This window comes from Aethalodelphis obliquidens, unplaced genomic scaffold (assembly GCF_003676395.1).
Source record: "Aethalodelphis obliquidens isolate GAN/ISIS:26980383/991018 unplaced genomic scaffold, ASM367639v1 scaffold28, whole genome shotgun sequence".
Lineage (NCBI taxonomy): Eukaryota > Metazoa > Chordata > Mammalia > Artiodactyla > Delphinidae > Aethalodelphis > Aethalodelphis obliquidens.
Genome location: NW_020837972.1, coordinates 21,201,464 through 21,221,557, shown reverse-complemented (window position 1 = coordinate 21,221,557; position 20,094 = coordinate 21,201,464). Strand labels below are relative to the sequence as shown.

General features: G+C 45.8%; 1 protein-coding gene across 4 annotated transcripts in view; it reads right to left on the bottom strand.

The window, feature by feature from the left end:
* Positions 1–20,094, bottom strand: part of GLT1D1 (glycosyltransferase 1 domain containing 1) — a 155,347-nt gene that overhangs the window by 69,482 nt on the left and 65,771 nt on the right. For all 4 annotated transcript variants that reach the window (XR_003436776.1, XM_027125138.1, XM_027125137.1 and 1 more), the window contains 3 exons: positions 11,238–11,281; positions 9,727–9,847; positions 2,035–2,133 (listed from right to left, as the gene is read on the bottom strand). Coding sequence is in view for 3 of the 4 variants with exons in the window: in XM_027125138.1 (XP_026980939.1) it covers positions 2,035–2,133; positions 9,727–9,847; positions 11,238–11,281 (264 nt within the window). In the remaining variant the exon portion in view is untranslated. The remainder of the gene's footprint in view (positions 1–2,034; positions 2,134–9,726; positions 9,848–11,237; positions 11,282–20,094) is intronic.

Sequence of the window (20,094 nt, the reverse complement as noted above, 5' to 3'; positions counted from 1 at the left end):
TAACTGTGTGAGCGCTGCGGAACTGCGTCTGGTAACTCACGGGAAGCCGGTGACGCAGAAATAACTTGGACGTGTCAGACAGGACAGTTATTTGCAAATATTGAAAGGAATGCCTTACGAGGAATGTGAAACGAAGTCAGGATAGCCAGACTGCTCTCCTTCTAGCACTGGACCTGATACAGCCATTTATAAGTGATGGCTGTTCAGACACTCACTGATAAAATTATCGTGCTCTGAAATTGAGCTATAAAATAAATAGACATTGGGTTTGGGGAGATGAAAATAAAATCTCTTTGCCCACGGGGAGACAATACTCTGTGACCTCCAGCTTGGCTGGCGTGGACGTTGGGAGATGCAGAATGTGGTAAAAAGCCATATGCCTTTGTCTGGAGGATCAGCAAGGAACCGCTGCACATTCTTCATGTGCGGGTATTGTTTTAGCTTTTAGGGGTCGCTATTCAAGGGAAAGGCATTCATGTTAGATGTGCCTTTTGTTAGATAATAACTGATAAGCCCCGGGCCTGCCCTTTGCTCTTTCAGTTGTTTCCCAGGTGAGCGGCTGCATCCACACAGCACCTGGTGATGCCCGACTCCCTGCAATCCCGCCCCTCCCCAGGGAAGCTGGCTTCCATCTTGTTCGCGTGCCTGTGATAAGAAGGCAGTGAAACTAGGTGACGCATAATTATACTACGCGGAAGGGGAAGCGACGTGGAATTAAGTATCTGCGGTAGGAAAGCTGAAAAACGGCATTTTCAAATATTGGAGTTGACCCGAGCTTTTAAGTATAAATCCCTTTATTTCTGTTATATAACATGTGCCTTCATAAAGATGATAAGAACCTAATTTCTAAATCTAAAGACTTGAAGAGCAAAGGATGGGCCTCAGATTCTTTTTTTGCTGCCACCGAACACGAGCCGTAGGCAGCAGCGATGGGCTCTCCTTTTGGTGATGACGGGGACCCAGAGCCCTGACCGTGTGCCGTGACCACCGCTCAGCCCTGTATATCAACCCCTTCAGCCCACATCACACCTCTAAGAGCAAGAGTTACAATTAGCTCTTGTAATCGTACGGAGACCAAGACAGAGCTTGGAGACTCAGGCTACACGCCCTGCACAGGGTCCCAAGGGCTTCAAGTGTAGGCACATCTTTGGAACCTCAGACTTTGTGACCGGGACCCCTTCACACATGTCCTGGGAGGTCCTGGCACACAGGTGTGCCCCAGATGACACTGGCTCCACCAGCTGTGCCCACTATCAGCTGCATTCACCTTTATTTTAATTTCAGATACACACATGTATAAACACAACTACGCTGCGTCTTCCGTACACTGCTTTGAAGGACTGCAAGGGATCAGATATATGGCAGTCTTCTGAACACCAGGAGATGTCCTGGAAGTGTAGGATGGTTATCTGAAGAGTGCCTGCTTCAGAAACCAGAAGTCTGTTTGGCAGTTTGGGGTTAGCACATGCGAACTATTGGGTTGGCCAAAATGTAACATCTTACAGAAAAACCTGAACGAACTTTCTGGCCAACCCAATACTATCTGTAGGACGGACAAACAAACAAGTTCTACTGTAGCGCACAGGGAACTGCATTCAGTATCCTGTGATAAACCATCATGGAGAATATGAAAAAATACGTACATAGTGTATAACTGTCACTGTGCTGTGTAGCAGAAATTAACACAGTACTGTAAATTTACTATACTTCAATAAAATTAAAAAAAAAAGAAACCAGAAACCCAAGCATGTAAGGGGGAAGGGACTGGCTCAAGGTCACAATGATCATCACCAGAGGCCTCAGAAATAGAACTCAAGTCTCGACTTTCTTGAAAGTCCCTAGGTGTCTTTTAGTGACACGTGCAGGCAGCTGCCCACGTGACAACGGTGACACAGTGCTGCACACTCTCTCCTACTGATTATAAAGGGAACACCAAGAGCTAATCACAAAGACGCAAATCACAGAATCTTCATCACCGCACAGAGACGAAAGCTACTCAGACCAGGTGAACGTGGGGAAATTACTCTCCTTTACCTGAGGGTCAGAAAACAGCAATCCTGTAACTTCGTGCTTCACCACTGCCGCGTTCCCAGGGATGTTCCTTGCCAACACAGGGACTTCCAAATCCATTGCCTACGAGGACGAAAAGAACAGAGGAGAGGTGGGCGATCCCTGTAAGAGCTTCTGTGGCCAGATGAGCCAGTCTGTGGGAGAATAACTTCTTGGCTTAACTGGACCCCTTGCACCGCACAAAAAGTACCCCAAAAGCTTGCCGAAAATGATTTCCCAGTCCAAACCCCAGACTTTCCAACTACATACTGAATCTTAATGGCTGACTGGATTTGCGAGTCTTGGGAAACTACATGCCGTAATGGTCTGTCTGACGTCGTTACTGCGATGTCACCAAGAAACCCTCTCTCTCCAAATGTTCAGTCGACACTTCTTCGGCGGCAGCGTGGAGTATGCGTTTTTAACTACCGTCGTTACTTTCCCCGATGAGTAATTTTCTCCCAGCGCCAGCCACACAAATGCCACCAGGACTGCACACGTCCCTTTGGCATGTGCACAGCAGTGAGGAGAAGCACGATTTATCATTCCGATTATCCACTAAGCAGGCTTTCCAGTCCCAAAGGGCTGGGATCAGCCAGGCTGGGGCACCCCAGAGTCGGCACAACCTGGCATCGAGGCCTCAGAAAGATGCCCAGAAGCGTGGCGTGCAGTGTTGGCCTCCCCTGCCCGGCAGGGGGGCATCTAGAAACATACAGGATTAGGCCAGCCCTTCCCAGCTCCATTTCAGCTCCCTGCATGGACTCTCCCATGGTGACTTTCACAGGGGCCAGCCCAGCTTTCATGCGACAGGTGCCTTTCAGCAGGGGAGAGGGACATCCCTTCACACCTTGTGTCCAGAGGCAGCCCTGAGGGGATGCTATCAGCAAACTAATATTCCGGCTCTTACTATACACAAGGATGTCTTAGGCACTCCAGTTCGGCAGGCGGTGTCTCATTTCACGTAATAAACAATTTGGTCACGAAGGGGTGACATTCGGTTTTCAGGAAGGTAAAGTCCCCCAATCTCAGCCGCTTAGTATATTACCATGGGAAGCTCTGACACCAGGGACTTCACACGGCACAAAGGCCACCAACGCCCAAGTGCCCGGAGCCATGTGTGACACACAGTTAAAAGCTCAACCGATGCTTGTGGATCAAAAGTTCCAGAAGCATCTGAACGTAGATTAATCATAAGTCAATGGTTCACACTAGGATCACCTTCTCTCGTCAGCAGTTTTCTTGGTGAGCTCACCTGGTTTTCTGGTTCTGTGTCGCCTGTATCTTCCCAGTACACGTTGAGTTTGAGATCCAGGCCCTGCATAAGGTCGGAGGAGAGAACAGCCCTCCTTTCTGCCCCCCTGAGACTGTGCTGTTCCCACCATCGGGGACGGCAGTGGAGCTGGCTGGCTGCTCGGACTGGAGCCCTCCTGCTTGCCCCCAGCTTCAGAGTCCCCTCCCCAGCACCGCGACAGCCTCTCATGGTGGCCTTTCATGGTCACAGAGAGTCTCCAAGTCGTGATATTCCGCTCTCATCTTGTAGGGTAAAAATCGGGACCTTCCACTGTCACTACATTCAGGAACAAAGAAACTCAGCAGCACAGGCAAACAGTCACCCCAAACGGCCACATCTCGACATTAGGGTCACAGGTGCTTTATGAACCCACTGGTTGGATCTTGCGTTCTGACATTCCGTGGGTGTAATCTGGTATTTTGTAGAAGGGCACAAGCCAGGACTTGTGAGACCTTGGTCTTGCCCTGGTGGAGGCTTTGCCCTCGGCTAACATGGCGGGTCTCAAATACATTGCTCATCAGTCATTCTGGGGAAATGGAGTCGAAGTTCGACACCCGGTACCGGACCTCTTCCTGGGCTCCAGTTTTATCATTTGGGAACGAGGGGCTAAACTTTCCAGAATAAATGAAAACTTCAGCTGTCATTCTGCACAAATACCGCTTAGGTGGTTGACGGCTTGAGCTGACATTGTCTATGTAAGTTACAGGGTCGTGATACAGTCAAGGTGAGACGACATGATGTCTGATGGTTCCTTTCCCTGCTGGTCACCCTGTTCAGGTCATTAGCTCATCAAACGCGCATGACCCACTGTGATTCCATTTCTAGGCATCTGTCAAGGGACTGCAGAATTTCCAGGTAGCTGAGACCTTCCAGACTGTCTCATCTCATCCCACCGATGAGGGGATGAGGGAAGGCTCGCTAGAGGCTGATCACACACGTCAGGGCGCACGGCTAGCTCTGTTCTCATCGTTCCCTGTCCCAGGTGGGCCCTGGAGCATCTTCCAATCCAAATGGTACATTTATCCACTGATGTCGTTAAGCACCGGTGCATTTTAGAGACACTATGGCAGACACACAGATTGAAAGGAGATTCTATAAATACAGATACGAAGATGTAAGTGTAGATCTATAAAACTGGCCATCAGAGAATCTCAGAACCGGCTGGTCCTGAGGGAGGACAGAGTTTATATCCCTGTTTCAGCAAAAAATAAAAAAGATCCCATCGTTCCTCCTGTAGTATAGACTTACTTGTCTATCAGCCAGTGCACACCAAGCACCCAACACACAAGTAAGGCTGTGGGCCAGTAAGATCACCCATTCCTTGTCCCTCACTCAACAAATAATCATCAACCTGCAAAGGGCAAGACACAGGAGGTTTGGGCGATGAGACCAGCTGATTAAAGGCGAGTCAAAAAGGTGATACCGTATAGTAGTTTAGCTTTGCTCAATCCAATGAATATTTATTGATTATTGATTATTGGGGGAGGGTTCAAGGTTGCAGAGGACATGCTCCTTGCCTTCAAGGAAAACTGCAGTTCAGCAGAAAGAATGAAAGTCAGTCTGGAAATGTTGCCATTTGCAATGATATGGATGAACTTGGAGGGCATGATGCTAAGTGAAATAAGTCAGAAAGAGAAAGACAAATACTGTGTGATATCACTTATATGTGGAATCACCCCCCCCCAAAAAAAACAAACAAACAAAGAAGAAGCAGACTCACAGATACAGAGAACAAACTAGTGGTCACCAGTAGGGAGAGGGAAGGGGGAGGGGAAAGATAGGTGTAGGGGCTTAAGAGGTACAAACTACTACATATAAAATAAATAAGCTACTAGGACATACTGTACAGCACAGGGCATATAGCCAATATTTTGTAATAACTATTAATGGAGTATAACCTTTAAAAGTTGTGAATCACTATGGTGAACATCTGAAACTTATAAGGTACATCAACTATACCTCAAAAAGAAAGAGAGGGCTTCCCTGGTGGCGCAGTGGTTGAGGGTCCGCCTGCCGATGCAGGGGACACGGGTTCCTGCCCCGGTCCGGGAAGATCCCACATGCTGCGGAGCGGCTGGGCCCGTGAGACATGGCCACTGAGCCTGCGCGTCCGGAGCCCGTGCTCCACAAAGGGGGAGGCCACAACAGTGAGAGGCCCGCGTACCGCAAAAAAAAAAAAAAAAAAAAAAAAAGAGAGAGAAATACAATCTGAGTCTTGAAGTTGTGAGTTGGGTGGAGGAAGATGATACTTAAATGTTCTCTGAAAGCTGTATATTCAGAGAAAACTAATTTCAAAGCCCCCTCTTAAAAATAAACTGTCTTTAAGAAAGGAGACGTCTTGATAAACAGCAAGGTTTTACCGTATAGCACAAGGAACTATATTCAATATCTTGTAATAACGTATAATAGAAAAGAATCAGAAAAAAAGAATATAGATACATAGATATACATATGTATAACTGAATCACTTTGCTGTACACCTAAAACTAACAAAATATTGTAAATCAACTATACTCCAACAAAAGAAAAAAGAGAAACAAAGAAAGGCATCTTAAGAATAAGTAAGCATGTGGAAACGCTATTTTCATAGAGCCAGGACATGGCATTAAGGAATCAGATGGTCGATTCACAAGTCACTTTCTTCAGGTGCGAAGTCACCTCTTTAAAAACAAACTGTGTCTGCAAGAAGGGCAAAGTCCTGGAACACAGCAGTGCTGTGACGCTGGTCCTGACGAGAACCGGGCCTGGCAATGTCTTGGGTGAGACGGTGTTTGGAGATGGGCGAGCTCGTCCTCTGAACCCCTTCTGGTCGTGACAGTGGAGGGAAAGGGGCAGTGGAGGGGGTGGGGCTTGGAGCAGAGAGTCGCTCAAACCTGGAATCTGGGGCCCCGTTTTGGGACAAAAAAGAGGAAACATCAGGGCTGAAGGGGCACCTAACAGCCGGTCGAGTTTGCAGTCACTGAATTTCTCTTGCCCCCTGATGAGCTCTTCAACCTTCCAGTACGTAGGTGGAAGCTTCCTATTTGACCTTTTTAAAAAGCTCTGTCACTGGTGCACCGTCTTCAGCGGGGCTAACAGAGGTTTCCAGAGACACGGCCCCCAGTCTACACGGAGAAGAGCCTTTGGAAGCACGGCCGCCAGGGCTCCGCGTCAGCACAGCCAACAGAGCTTTTGCAGGGCACCGTCACGCATACCGATGGTTTTTTAGGCTTCAGAGGGAATTCTGATGCACACCCTAGGTTGAAACCTCTGGGGTCCAGATTTCCTTGCAGAGAGGTCTGCGTGCATTTCAGTGGCCTTAACTGGGCACATGTCCAGCACCGTGATCACTGCTCGTCACGTGGGGATGCGGCTGGTCTGAGTGCCCCACTGATGTGCACGCACAGTGCGTCCGGATCTGACACCATGGAGTTTACAGCGCTTCTTGACGGGGACGCCAATGGCACCTTGCGGACAGACCTTTGACGCAAAGACCGTGTTGCACGTTGAAAAATACTTTGCCTGTCTGCACTCCCTCCCCGCCAAAATAACTGCAAGTAGCAGCCTCCTAGTTGCGACAACTCCAAAAGCCCTCCCGTTTCAAAAGTGGGAAGGGCACAGCTCTGCCCCACACACTTTTGAAATTAGCCAAGGTCAAATGACACAGGGTCACAGTTATCCTTGAAAAGCCCTGAAATGAATCTTTCATCACTAGGTCCTGGGCCTGGAAGCTAAGAGCCCAAGAATTACCTTTTTACTGCTCTTTGCTTTAGAAGATGCCTTCCTCTCCTCTGGGCAGTGAAAACTTTGACCTGGAGGTCGGGTGTGTGTGTGTGTGTGTGCGCTCCAGGGCAGGGAGGAGAGCCCAGTGAGGAAGTGTGGGATAAGCAAATAACTTTCTGGGACTTCCCCGGCGGTCCAGTGGTCAGGACTCCGCGCTTCCACTGCAGGGGGCCCAGGTTCGATCCCTGGTCGGGGAACTAAGATCCCGCATGCCACACAGCCAAAACAAAACAAAAATTAATAATAATAATAATTTTTTGTATTCTTCTAATTCTGTGTAGAGTTCAACTCCATCATAAGCCCAAACTCGAAACCACAGATTCGTTACAGGGATGTCCACTCTACCGCCCGGGCATCCAGCTAACGCTTGATTTTTGGAGTTTATCAGCAAAAGAAAAGAAGTGTGTCATAGCAAATGGATTTTTACATGCTTCCATGACAAAACAAAGCTAATTCTGAAAGGTCAAAGGATCCCTTCCTTCAAAAGTGATATGCACTTATTCTGTGATTAACCACTTTGGTTCTTTGAATTGATTCTAATGAAATCCACCCTCCACACGGCTCCTCTAAAATCAGTTTCATTCAAAACCCTCAGCCCAAAGGTTATTTTGGAATTTTCAAAAGGAGCACAGTGTCCACATTTGAAGGCAGACAGAATTGCTAACAGCTGCCTTTCCTTTGAAGTAAATGAAATTCGACAGCCATTCATCTGCAGTGAACTGCTGTGTGCGCTGCTTATAAAATCATCCCCGAACTCCACTTTACCTTTTCTTAAGAAGTTGGGGGAGAAAAAAACGTGTATTTACATACAAAGGAGCGATCCTGCGATGGCTTGAGGACGTGGTACTGTAAGAACAGACACTTTTAAAGCTAACAGGGAGAGCACAATGTATCGCTCCAGTGGCTCTAGCCCAAAGCTGATTCTAAACCACAACGGAGATTAATGCTGATCATTAGGCTTAGACCGAGGTATTCGAACATCTGGCTGAAGATGAACACGTTACCAATCCAAGCTCTGTGCTCTGAAAGCTTCTCAACACGGGAATTACAGGCGTCAGTATGTATCAGCCCCGCCCACAATATTTTGTTTTTGGTTTTCTTTGTTTGCTTTTTTAAATGATGCCACATTCACAGAAAATATTAGGCATGGACATCAGTCATTTCTTAAGTTTAGGGAGCATGATTTTTTTTCCTGCTTTAATTATTTACCAGGGTCTCTGAAACACTGAAATTCACCAAGTGTAACTTTGGCTGGTAAATTCAACTAGCGTCCAAAGGAATAAATGGACGTTACAAATACTTAGGATAAAATAATAGCATCGCCCTAAGTAGACCCTGAAGTAAGAAACGAGCGCCGTGAGAAAGGGGATGTGAAACGCGATTTAAAGACCTGCAGGGCCAATCACCAAACGTTTCTGTTTCTACAGCAAGTTTTATCACGCGCTAACCACGAGGACTTAACAAGGCATCTATTGTGTGAGAACTAAAGGAGACTCCATGCGAGGGATGGCTTGTGATTTAATGATATGAAGAGAATCCAGCACTGAATGCTGGTTATGACGGGAGGGACGGAGTCTCCTCTTTGCCAAGATCCCTCTTGAAAAGGAACCCCGTGTGCTGTGAACCGACAGCAAAATAAGGGAAAGGAAAATCCTTTTGCATTAGCGGCACGCTGGGGATTACTCAGGTCATCAGCATGAAGCAGTTTAAGAGATCCTGGTAATACACCCCATCACGTAAAACGCTCAGTGAGGAGAAGGGATTGCAAAGGGCTGTGAGGTTGGATTAAGTCCCTCTAACCCAGGAGCTGATACACTCAATCCAGAGGCTGCCAGGATCAAGTGCAGGGGCTTTTTATCTCCGCCTCTCCCTGCAAAACACAGATAACTCCAGCAACAGACTGCACGGTCGTGCTGGGCTGTGCACGCTTAGCCCAAGTAGTGTAAGAGATTTTCAGAGCTGAACACCAGACAGAGAGATGAGGTCCACACTCACCCCCACCACCTTGTGCATCTGCAACTGCTCTCCTTCGTGTACGAAGCCCCACCCCCTGCCATGTGCACAAGTCCAACCCTTTCTTTCTTTTGTTCTTTGGCTGCGCCAGTGCCTGCGGGATCTTTGTTCCCCAACCAGGGATCGAACTCGTGCCCCCTGCAGTGGAAGCGCAGAGTCTTAACCACCGGACCGCCAGGGAAATCCAAGCCCAACCTCCTTTCTTATCCCCTAAATTCTGGGATCATAGGACACACTGAAAAGAGGGAGGAGACATCAAGACAAAAGGAGGCTCCCTACAAAACACACCTTCACCCCACATCCTGTCCCGACCCTTCAGAGCCTCAGCCGCCTTCCCGTTGAAGCTAAGTGGCGAGTCAGAGAGGCGACACTATCCTAGTTTTATTTCATTTTGTAGCTGGCAAGGAAAAATGGCAAGGAGAAAGAAAATAGTATTCTTAAGCCCCAGACAGAGCTTAAAAACTACTTTAGAACTCCCGAGGAAATGCCGTTTCACTTTGTTAGCTCTGAGAAGCGCACAATTTTATTGACAAAGGCGTCACCTCCATAACTGAGAAAAGGGGTGATGGACAATTTCATATTTCCACTTTCAGTACCCGTTAGATCATTACCTCCAGGATTGCGGCTGACATGCCTTCAGAGACAGAGCTGTTCACCACCGCGAAGCAATTCTTCACGACCGCGTGGAGGTCCTCCCGAGCCATCTCCCCGATCAACCGTACCCCAGGGGTCCTGGAACAACACGGGGCAGAGAGAGAGCTTACGGCTGGGAATCTTACGGGGAGGGGCTGGGAGAAGGGGAGACGACGATTTTGGAGAAATACCCTAGATCCACAGGGAAGCATTACTGCTAAAGGATTCAATACAGAAAACCATACTGGAGTGAGAACCTATTCTACATCCATCCCTGATAAGAGAGAGAGGAAGCCTGTTAACACACCCGCCGTCATTCTGAAGCCCTCTGACCAAGGAGACACGTGCTTCTCAGATACTGGACGTCAGAGATACAGCTCTTGCCATTTTTCTCTGGATGATTTAGAAAACAAACCTTTCCTAATAATGCAACCTTTCTTCAAATTCTTTTTTAAAGATACACAGAAAGAGAATCATAAACAGAGAGAAATAGTAAAATAGAGAAACTCAACCAATACCCAGGTTCCCAGCACTTTGTCACATAGGTTTTGTCTTGTTTTTCTTTTTTTTTCACCCCAAAATATGGACATTCTTCTCCATCCCCTACCCCTCTCCACCAGTCTCAGGATTTTGAGGTTATCCTTTCACATAATTGGTTATACTTTCACATACATGCATCCTGTATCTATGAGCAACGTAAAGACAGCTGACTGCATATGGGGATGAAATCCGTTTCCCAGTCCCCTGGGGTGATGGTGTGGCCAGTGAGAGGAGCTGGAACCCTGGGGGTGTGAGGAAATTCACATAAAAAGGGGCTGACCCAAACGCGAGGTGACCCTTCTGGCTCTTGCCCTTCCCCATCTCCCCACTTAAAATTCGGAATGTGATGCGTGAGTTCTACAGCCACTGTCACCTTAGGGATGGAAGCCACAGGTAGGGACCGCAGGACAGCAAGACAGCAGCTGAAGTCTTACTTGGTCCTGGACCAACGACCTCAGATTTTTCTTATGTGAGCAGTTAAGCGCCAGGGTGTGTAAGCCAGTGTTATCGGGTTACTGGCAGACAAACGCAATTGATAACAAAGACTCTGACAAACTGCCCTTTAAAGGGGTGGCAGCAACTTTCACCGTCACCAGCAGATGTTTTAAGTCTTTTCAGTTCTGGCCAATGTGATCAGTGACAACTGTAACCTCAAAGTGGGTTTCCTGGGAATTTCCTGACCTAGTGAGGCTGCACGTCTTCACACGTGTGTCCATGCTGCCGCCCCTTAGGGAACTGCTGATGCTTCCAGGATATCAGCTTCCTGGCTTGTAAATGGGGAAAATCATAGCGCCTAGGATGGCACAGGATCACCCTAGTCGCACAGGCGATTAAAGGAGGAATTATTAGTAAACTGCTGGGAACAGAGCCTGGGACACGGTGAGTGCCTGGGAACTGGGATCATATATCGGTCGCTAGGTTTCCTCTCCTGCAAAACACCTACACTTACCTCTTTACTTTGGCTTTTACTTCCCTTGTGAACACCGGATCAACCTGAAAAGAGACAAAGATGGATTTTAGGAAAAGCCGGAAGTGAATCTAAGTCTCAAGAGAATTGCAGATTATGGCAAGAGAGCCAAACCTAACAATTCAGAAAGGGAAAAAACAAATCAAATAGGAAATAATATCCCCGAGTCCAGCTACTACAAAGCAATAAAGGAAAGAGAAGGACTTGAGAGAAAGTTTAAAGAAATATACATGTAGAGTCGTCCCACAGGGGGTTGGTGCCAGGACCCCTTCAGATACCGAAATCCGCAGAGGCTCAAGTCCCTTATATAAGATGGTGTAGTGCTTGCATATGACCTACGCACAGCCTCCTGCATACTTTAAATCCCTCTAGATTACTTACACCACCAATATAATATAAATGCAATGGAATAGTTGCCAATGCACAGCAAATTCAAGTTTTGCTTTTTGGAACTTTCTGGAATTTTTTTCTGAATATTTTCCATCCATGGTTGGTTGAATCCGCAGATGCAGAACCCACAGATACAGGGGGACAACTGTATTCCTGTTTCCTGTTGGGCCTGTAAGGTAAGAGCCTGGTGAAGCCTCAGGTACAAAAGTGCAAGAGCCGTCCACCCAACTCAAGGTCTTGAAACAGAAGTCATTTACAGTCAAGGGAAAATCGGACAACACAACATTTCACTGGAAGGATCGTCTGGCTCATTACAGTGGTGGATTTTGTCATAAAACCTTTGAGGCAGAAGGAGTTGGAACCCTTGGTACATCTAAGACAAAGGATCTGACCACATTAAAATTTTATTTTTAACAGGGAGCCTTCCCAGACACACAATTTTAAAGCCAAGGGCACATCCATGAGCTGATACATGGGAAGCAAAATGTGGTCTGTCCATACAATGAAATATTATTCAGCCACAAAAAGGAATGAAGTACTGATTTATGCTACAATGTGGATGAACCTTGAAAGCATGATGCTAAGTGAAAGAAGCCAGACACAAAAGGCCATAAATTGTGGCTCTTTTTAATGTGAAATGTCCAGAATAGACAATTCCATAGAGAAAGAAAGTAGATTAGTAGTTGCTAGGGACTGGGGGGTGGGCAGAACGGGGAATGACTGCTAATGAGTATGGGATTTTTGAGGGGGTGATGAAAATGTTCCAGAATTAGATAGGAGTGATGGTAGCAACACTTTATGACTATACTAAAAACCATTGGATTATATACTTTAAAATGGTGCATTTTATGGCATATGAATTATATTTCAAGTTTTAAAAAGCCAGGTCCAGGTCTTCCCTGGTGGCACAGTGGTTAAGAATCCACCTGCCAATGCAGGGGACATGGGTTCGAGCCCTGGTCCGGGAAGATCCCACACGCCGCGGAGCAACTAAGCCCGTGTGCCACGACTACTGAGCCTGTGCTCTAGAGCCCGCGCACCACAACTACTGAAGCCCGTGTGCCTAGAGCCCGTGCTCCGCAACAAGGGAGGCCACCGCAACGAGAAGCCCGCACACCGCAACGGAGAGTAGCTCCCACTCGCCGCAACTAGAGCAAAGCCCGTGCGTAGCAACGAAGACACAACCCAGCCAAAACTAAAAAATAAATAAATTAATTAAAAAGCCAAGTCCAACATTTTAATTAGTTACAATCTAATATGCTTGAGTCTTCATTTCACTCCTATTTCACATCTGGAGGAAATGTGTCCTTGGGGACAGGCACCGTGTTTTGTCCTATTGCATCTCTGGTGGTCAATATGTTTGTTGAATTAATGCAAAATTTAATAGCAGTGTTTTCAAGCTGATCCGCTATACCAACATTTTTGACGCCATGTGTTTTTAATCAAATTTGTATGTAGATATCCAGAGGCCAGAAAGAGAGGCGGTACAGGCTGAGAGGGGCTCTGGAGACAGATCACCTGGGTGAAATCCCCCCCCAAAACCAGTCACTAGTCACATGGCCGTGCATACATTAATGGACGTCTCTGGGCCTTGGGTTCTTCATCTCATAAAATGAGAAACACGTTCAGCGCTTACAGCTATTTCTGAGACATAGTAACTGCTATACAAGTAGTAGAAGAAAACAGAAAAGAATAAGAATAAAATCTGCAGACTGCACCACTAATACAAAAACATGTATACACTTAATCTCAAATGTGTACTTTCCCAGTGACACTGCCACACTTCTCAGCAAGAGAAAGACACCTGGACACCTGAAGGTAATCATCGTATCCACGGAGGAGCACACCTTATTCCCAACCATCAGAAGCCAAACTATAATACTCTCTGTGCACAATGAGCTCTTCTCAGGTCAATTTACTTACTGAGGTACCAGGAGGATCTTAAGGGATACTTTTCCATCTGTCACAGCGTTCCTATGAGCCTAGTTAGGATGGAGCTGCAGAATATATTTATCACATCTGGTTCATCCAACTGCAAACTCTTCAGTGAAACAATCAATAGACTGGTTTTGCCCTGCACCACCCCTCCAATGGTTTTATTAACAATGAAAACAATTTTAAAATAACTGACAAAATATTTTTAAATTTATGCTCGTGTAAGACAAATTTCTAAACGTGTCTTCAAAGATAGAGGCAGGGCTTCCCTGGTGGCGCAGTGGTTGAGAGTCCGCCTGCCGATGCAGGGGACGCGGGTTCGTGCCCCGATCCGGGAAGATCCCACATGCCGCGGAGCGGCTGGGCCCGTGAGCCATGGCCGCTGAGCCTGCGCCTCCGGAGCCTGTGCTCCGCAGCGGGAGAGGCCACAACAGTGAGAGGCCCGCGTACCACACACACACAAAAAAAGATAGAGGCAGATGAGGGTGTAAGCACATTTTACGAATGCAGTGTCTGCCGGCTTGTCCTGTTACTGCTAATGAGCTTAGAAGTGAAAGCAGATTCAATTTCTATTCTCATTCACGCTTCACCAGTACGTACCAGGAATTACAATCCAAGTCAGTTTAATGAATATGATATCCCTAGAGAGTTTATCATACTAACTGAATAATTTTGTGTTTTCCAGAAACTTCATTTGAGTTCCATTTGGCAAGGAAATGCTGTGTGTGTGTGTGTAACCCCAAATCCTTCAAACTACTCACATGCCCGAGATGTATCCCAAGAAACCAGAAATGCAAAGCTCACTTCCATCCCCGAGATCATAACATCACTTTGACGGCGAACACAGCAAATCTGGATGCCTAAAGAAACTGAAATTATTCCTAGACTTTTTTTATAGCTTAATTTATTTTAATAACAAACTTGCAGGAACAGTACAGAAGACACAAACCACTAAACACAGGTATGTAAAGCAACTCAGAAAAGTGTAGTGAATGGATGGAATCTACCGTACGATTAAAATGCTGCAAAGACCATTTAGTTGCCATTAGCTGGAAATTTTCTTGTTTTAAGTATCATATGATATCGCTTTATATGGAATCTAAAAAAATGATACAAACGAACTTATTTACAAAACAGAAATAGACTCACAGACCTAGAAAACAAAACTATGGTTACCAAAGGGGAAGTGGGGGGATAAATTAGGAGTTTGGTATTAATAGATACACACTACTATATATAAAATAGGTAAGCAACAAGGTCCTACTTTATAGCTATACTCAATATCTTGTATAATATATACTATATAACTATACTCAATATCTTGTATATAACTATACTCAATATCTTGTAATAATCTATAATGGAAAAGGATCTAAAAAAGAATAGAGATACATATATGTATATATGTATAACTGAACCACTGTGCTGTACACCTGAAACTAACACAACACTGCAAATCAACTATATTTCAATAAATATTTTTTAAAAAAGAAATTTACTTGCTTTAAGAAAATCCAAACGCTGGAATTATCCAGAATATTTTAACAGGTTTATTTATAATTTTTATAAAATTCAACTTCTGAAGCTTGTTTGCTGAAACATTATGACCTGAATTACTGTCTCTGTTTTTACATTAAAAATTCACATACAAAATGAAACTGGAAAAACTGCCAATCCCTGATTTCTGCCCCCTATTTTTCCACTCAGCATTCAAACACTTAGGTACCTTTTGCGTCCATCGGCGGGCAAAAAACCTAACGTTCAGAACTATCAAAGAAGAGAATTTCTTTTAAACAGTGAAAGGTTTCCCATCTGAGTCATCTTAAGCATGTTCTCAGTGTAAGCAGCATGCTGGCTGGATGACCTTTGGCCTAACTATTACACACTGGGCATGGATCGCACACAGGCTGGTGTCTTCCAAAAAGACAACCAGACGGGCTTTGCTGGCCTCTCTCAAAGCACAGATAGCTGCACTCTGAAAGTGCAGATCTGTTTGGAAGTTCTGAGCAATTTCTCGCACCAGACACGGGAAGGAACGCCTGCCAATCAGAAGTTCAGTGGACGTGATAACGTCTTTTTTTCCGCGAGCTGCTACAGTCCTGTAATGATGAGTTTCTTCACCTTTCCAGTACAGGGCGCACTCTGTATGTAATAGTTTGCATCTGCTAATCCCACACTCCCACTCCATCCCTCCTCCACCCCCCAACTCCCTCCCCCCCGCCCCGCCCCAGCAACCACAAATCTGTTCTCTGTGTCTGAGTTTGTTTTGAAAATAAGTTCATTTGGGTCATACTTTAATTCCACACATAAGGGATATCATATGATATTTGTCTTTGTCTGACTTACTTCACTTAGTATGATAAGCTCTAGTTGCATACATGTTGCTGCAAATGGCATTATTTCATTCTTTTTTACGGGTGAGTAATACTCCATTGTATATATTTACCACATCTTCTTTATCCATTCATCTGTTGATGGACACTTAGGTTGCTTCCATGTCTTGGCTATTGTGAATAGTGCTGCTGTGAACATAAGGGTGCATGTACCTTTTAGAACTATAGTTTTTTCCAGATATATGCCCAGGAGTGGGATTGCTGGATCATGTGGTAGCTCTATTTTTAGCTTTTTAAGAAACCTCCATACTGTCCTCCGTAGTGGCTGCACCAGCTCACATTCCCACCAACTGTGTAGGAGGGCTCCCTTTTCTCCACACCTTCTCCAGCATTATGACTTGTAGACTTTTTGATGATGGCCATTCTGACCCGTGTGAGGTGGTACCTCATTGTAGTTTTGATTTGCATTTCTCTAATAGTTAGTGATGTTGAGCACCTTTTCATGTACCTGTTGGCCATCTGTATGCCTTCTTTGGAGAAGTGTCTCTTTAGGTCTTCAGGGAGAACTCTCGCAAGGGGCTTTTGTAGTCAGTTGCTTCCTGGGGGCTTCACCCTCCGTGGACTTGCAGGCAGTCATTTTTGCAGGAGCCACTGAACAGAGACCTCCTTACTCAGCCCCCTTGTCCTTAGGCTGGAGCTCTGCAAGCTAGGGGCAACAGTGGGGTTACAGAGGGACACAAGGAACTACAAACACAATGCTATTGCTAGAAAGATCTTTAAAGAATAAACTCAAGCCATGCGTGATTTACTGCTTACTGTTGCTCTTAACAGTCAGCACTCACTCGCTGCTTACTCTGGGCTAAGCTATGCCAAGTCCTATGTGTGCATTACTTCTTGCCAACAATCCTGCAATCATCATCCCCACTTTAGGAGGGAGGCCAGTGGAGCTCAGAGAGCTGGTGTAACTTAGCCAGGATCACACAGCTAGGAAGGTGCTGGGCCAGGAGTCAAACTCAGGCAGTCTGACTCTGGAGACGGCACTGTTACCCAAGTTGCACTGCCCCTCTGGTTTCTACTCAAAGGATTTTTATCATATAGTTTATACAAAGCCCATGCGGGTTATGGAACCCCCACCTACTTACTTATTTATGTCACAGGGAAGAACAAACCTGACTCCATATTGGAGCTGTTTCTTTTACTTTAACTTTTGTATTCTATTGCTTTTGCTGCAAGTTAAGAATGTTGCCTGTAGCCTGAAATATACAAGAGCCCGTTCTTAAAGCTATAACACTTTTCCATTCATACGGAGATAAAAAGCTGCAGAACAGAATAACATTTGTCTTGCTGGAAGTTTACAGGAACAGTGTGATCTGACTTTCACGAACAGCTGCAAGAACAAAGGATTCCAAGAAGTCTGTGACAACCAACCACACCCCCTCCACTTTTAGTATAAAAGAAGCCTGAATTCTAACTCAGGGAAGACGGTTCTTTGGGACACTAGTCCACCATCTTTGCGGTCTGCTGGCTTTCCAAATAAAGCTGCTACCCCTTGCCCCAGCTACTCGTTTCCTGACTTACTGGCCTGTCGTGTGGTGGGCAACATGAGCACGGACTCCGTAACGTTTACTCTCCACTTCTCACCTCTCTCCTAACTGCATGTCTTCCACTCCACCAGGAATGCCACCCTCTGTCCCTAAAACCCATTCGTCCCCCAAGGCACAGACAAATGTCAACTTTCGGAGAAACTTTGCCCAGTTATCCAAACCAGAAGTAACATCTCCTCCCAAACTTTTCTACCCCCTCCCACCAAAAGTGGGCCTACTTTTTGGGGTACTTGTCCATCTCTTCTCCTTAGACATGTTCATTTTCCTCCCAATGTCATGCTAGTTCTATACTGGCTCTACCTTTCCATTTCCCACTTCTGATCCTTTTCCTTCAAATTATCCTAAACCATTGAATTGCATTATATAACCCTAACATCCCATCATGAAAAGATAAACAGTGCAATGAAAGACTTCTTTTAGCAATACATGTTAATTCTGACATGCATGTTTTACTTATGATAAATTTTAGTTAGAAATTCTTCTTGTTTTCAATTTTTTTTAATAAATTTATTTTATTTATTTTTGGCTGCGTTGGGTCCTCGTTGCCGTGCACAGGCCTTCTCTAGTTGCAGCGAGCGGGGGCTGCTCTTTGTTGTGGTGCGCGGGCTTCTCATTGCGGTGGCTTCTCTTGTTGCAGAGCACGGGCTCTACGCACATGGGCTTCAGTAGTTGTGGCTCGCAGGCTTGGTAGTTGTGTTTCACGGGCTTAGTTGCTCGTGGCATGTGGGATCTTCCTGGACCAGGGCTTGAACCCGTGTCCCCTGCATTGGCAGGCCGATTATTAACCACTGCATCACCAGGAAAGCCCCACTGTTTTTAATTTTTTTTAACACTTTTCTGCTCTCATGATTAACTATTTAGGGGAAAAGAATTCATGAAGGGAAAAAAATTTTTTTACAAGACAGCTGAAACACCTAACCCTTTAACTACAATTTTGAAGGTATAACATCAAGTTTCAAGTTGAAAGTACAAACTGCATTAAACTTTTCTGGGTTTGTCTTCCACATCAGTTCATTTTCAAATCTCTTAGTGAAGCCAAGGGGAACAAAACACAAGGCAAAGAAAAAAGAAGGGTAGATATTTTTATTTAATGAAAGCACATGTTATGAAATTTTAAAAAGTGAAACCACTGCAAGCGGCAGAGAAAATTCTCATTTCCTCCTTCTAAGCTTATTTACTTTCTAGCAAAATATATTGTCTCAACTCCCAGGCCTAAGGAAAATCATCTTTGATATACGAAGTTATGGTGGAAGGTCATTAAGCTGTCATGCTCGAGCCGAATGTTCCTACCACAATGCTTATCAAAGAGTATCAGAAAATGCACCCACTCCGGGCCCCCCCGCTGCGAGCAGACACCACCTGCTTTGCCGAGATGGTTGTACCAAGAGATCAAAAGAAGCTTTAATAGAAAACCAATGCCTTAAACCATTCTGCAGCTAAAACAGAATTCTAGCATGTCAACACAGAAAGGAAACATCAGCACAGAAAGTTCTTTCATTGAATGCCCGTACAATGCCGCCTACGAACCAGGCGCTGGGCCAAGTATGCACTCACTTTGGCCTCTCAAGAAACGAGGAGGCAGGTTACGTTTTCTTAGTCACACCCACTTTACAGATGGGGAAAACTGAGGCCCAGAGCAGTGAAGTGCACCCAGCTGGCACACAACCGCTCTACTACACAGCCATGCAAGACTACACTTTGCCTGACACAGATGATGCAATCTTGGTCCAAAGGTGTTAACTAACTTGCCAGTAGCAAACACTAATGAAGGATTAGATAGATTTCACAGGGGACTGAGATCCCGCTTTTTGAAATGTTCTTGCTAAGAATGACCACAGAAGGAAACATATGTATCACATCTAAAATATAAAGCACACACAAGAACATTTACTCTCCTGTTTTATAAATCGTTGGCAGAAAGGTGATGCCACTCAAAAAGCAAAGCAACACTATTCCAGAGGAGAGCGTGATAAATGCCTTCTGAGCTCGGCCACTGGACATGGCAGGAACAAAGGTGAATGCGCTATGCAGTCCAGGCCCTGGGCTCCCCTGTCCTGGCAGACACACCTCTAGCCTGCACTGACTCTGTTACGTTAACATGTCTTGAAGAAGAGCTCTGACCTCTGAAGGTGTTCAGTCCTTGTCTGAGCACTCGTAAGCACAAACAGCTGATCCGCGTGTGCCACGTGCTCATCCAGCTTTTGCTTTCACTATCTGGCATCCATTTCACCTCTTCCGCTTCGTCTGGGCGTCTTCCTCACCTCCTCCCACCGCACGTGGTCTGGTGGAAGTGGAATCGGGTGCCCGTTCCTCTCCTTACAGAAGGGCGGATGTAACCCACACTGGACCGTGGACCTTGAAGGGAAAGATCCAGAGACTAAGCAACGGATGCAGCCAAACCTGGTCTTCAGCCTCCGCAACACTTCTCTTAGTAGCCCTTGTCGCCTCCTAATGAATTCCCTCGGGCTGAAGCTGGACTGATGCGGCACCCAAGGGGGCACTGGCTGAGCTGCATAGCCAGGTCTTCACTGGGCTCTCAGATCTGACCAGGCTCCGCGCAGAGACGTGGACAGAGAG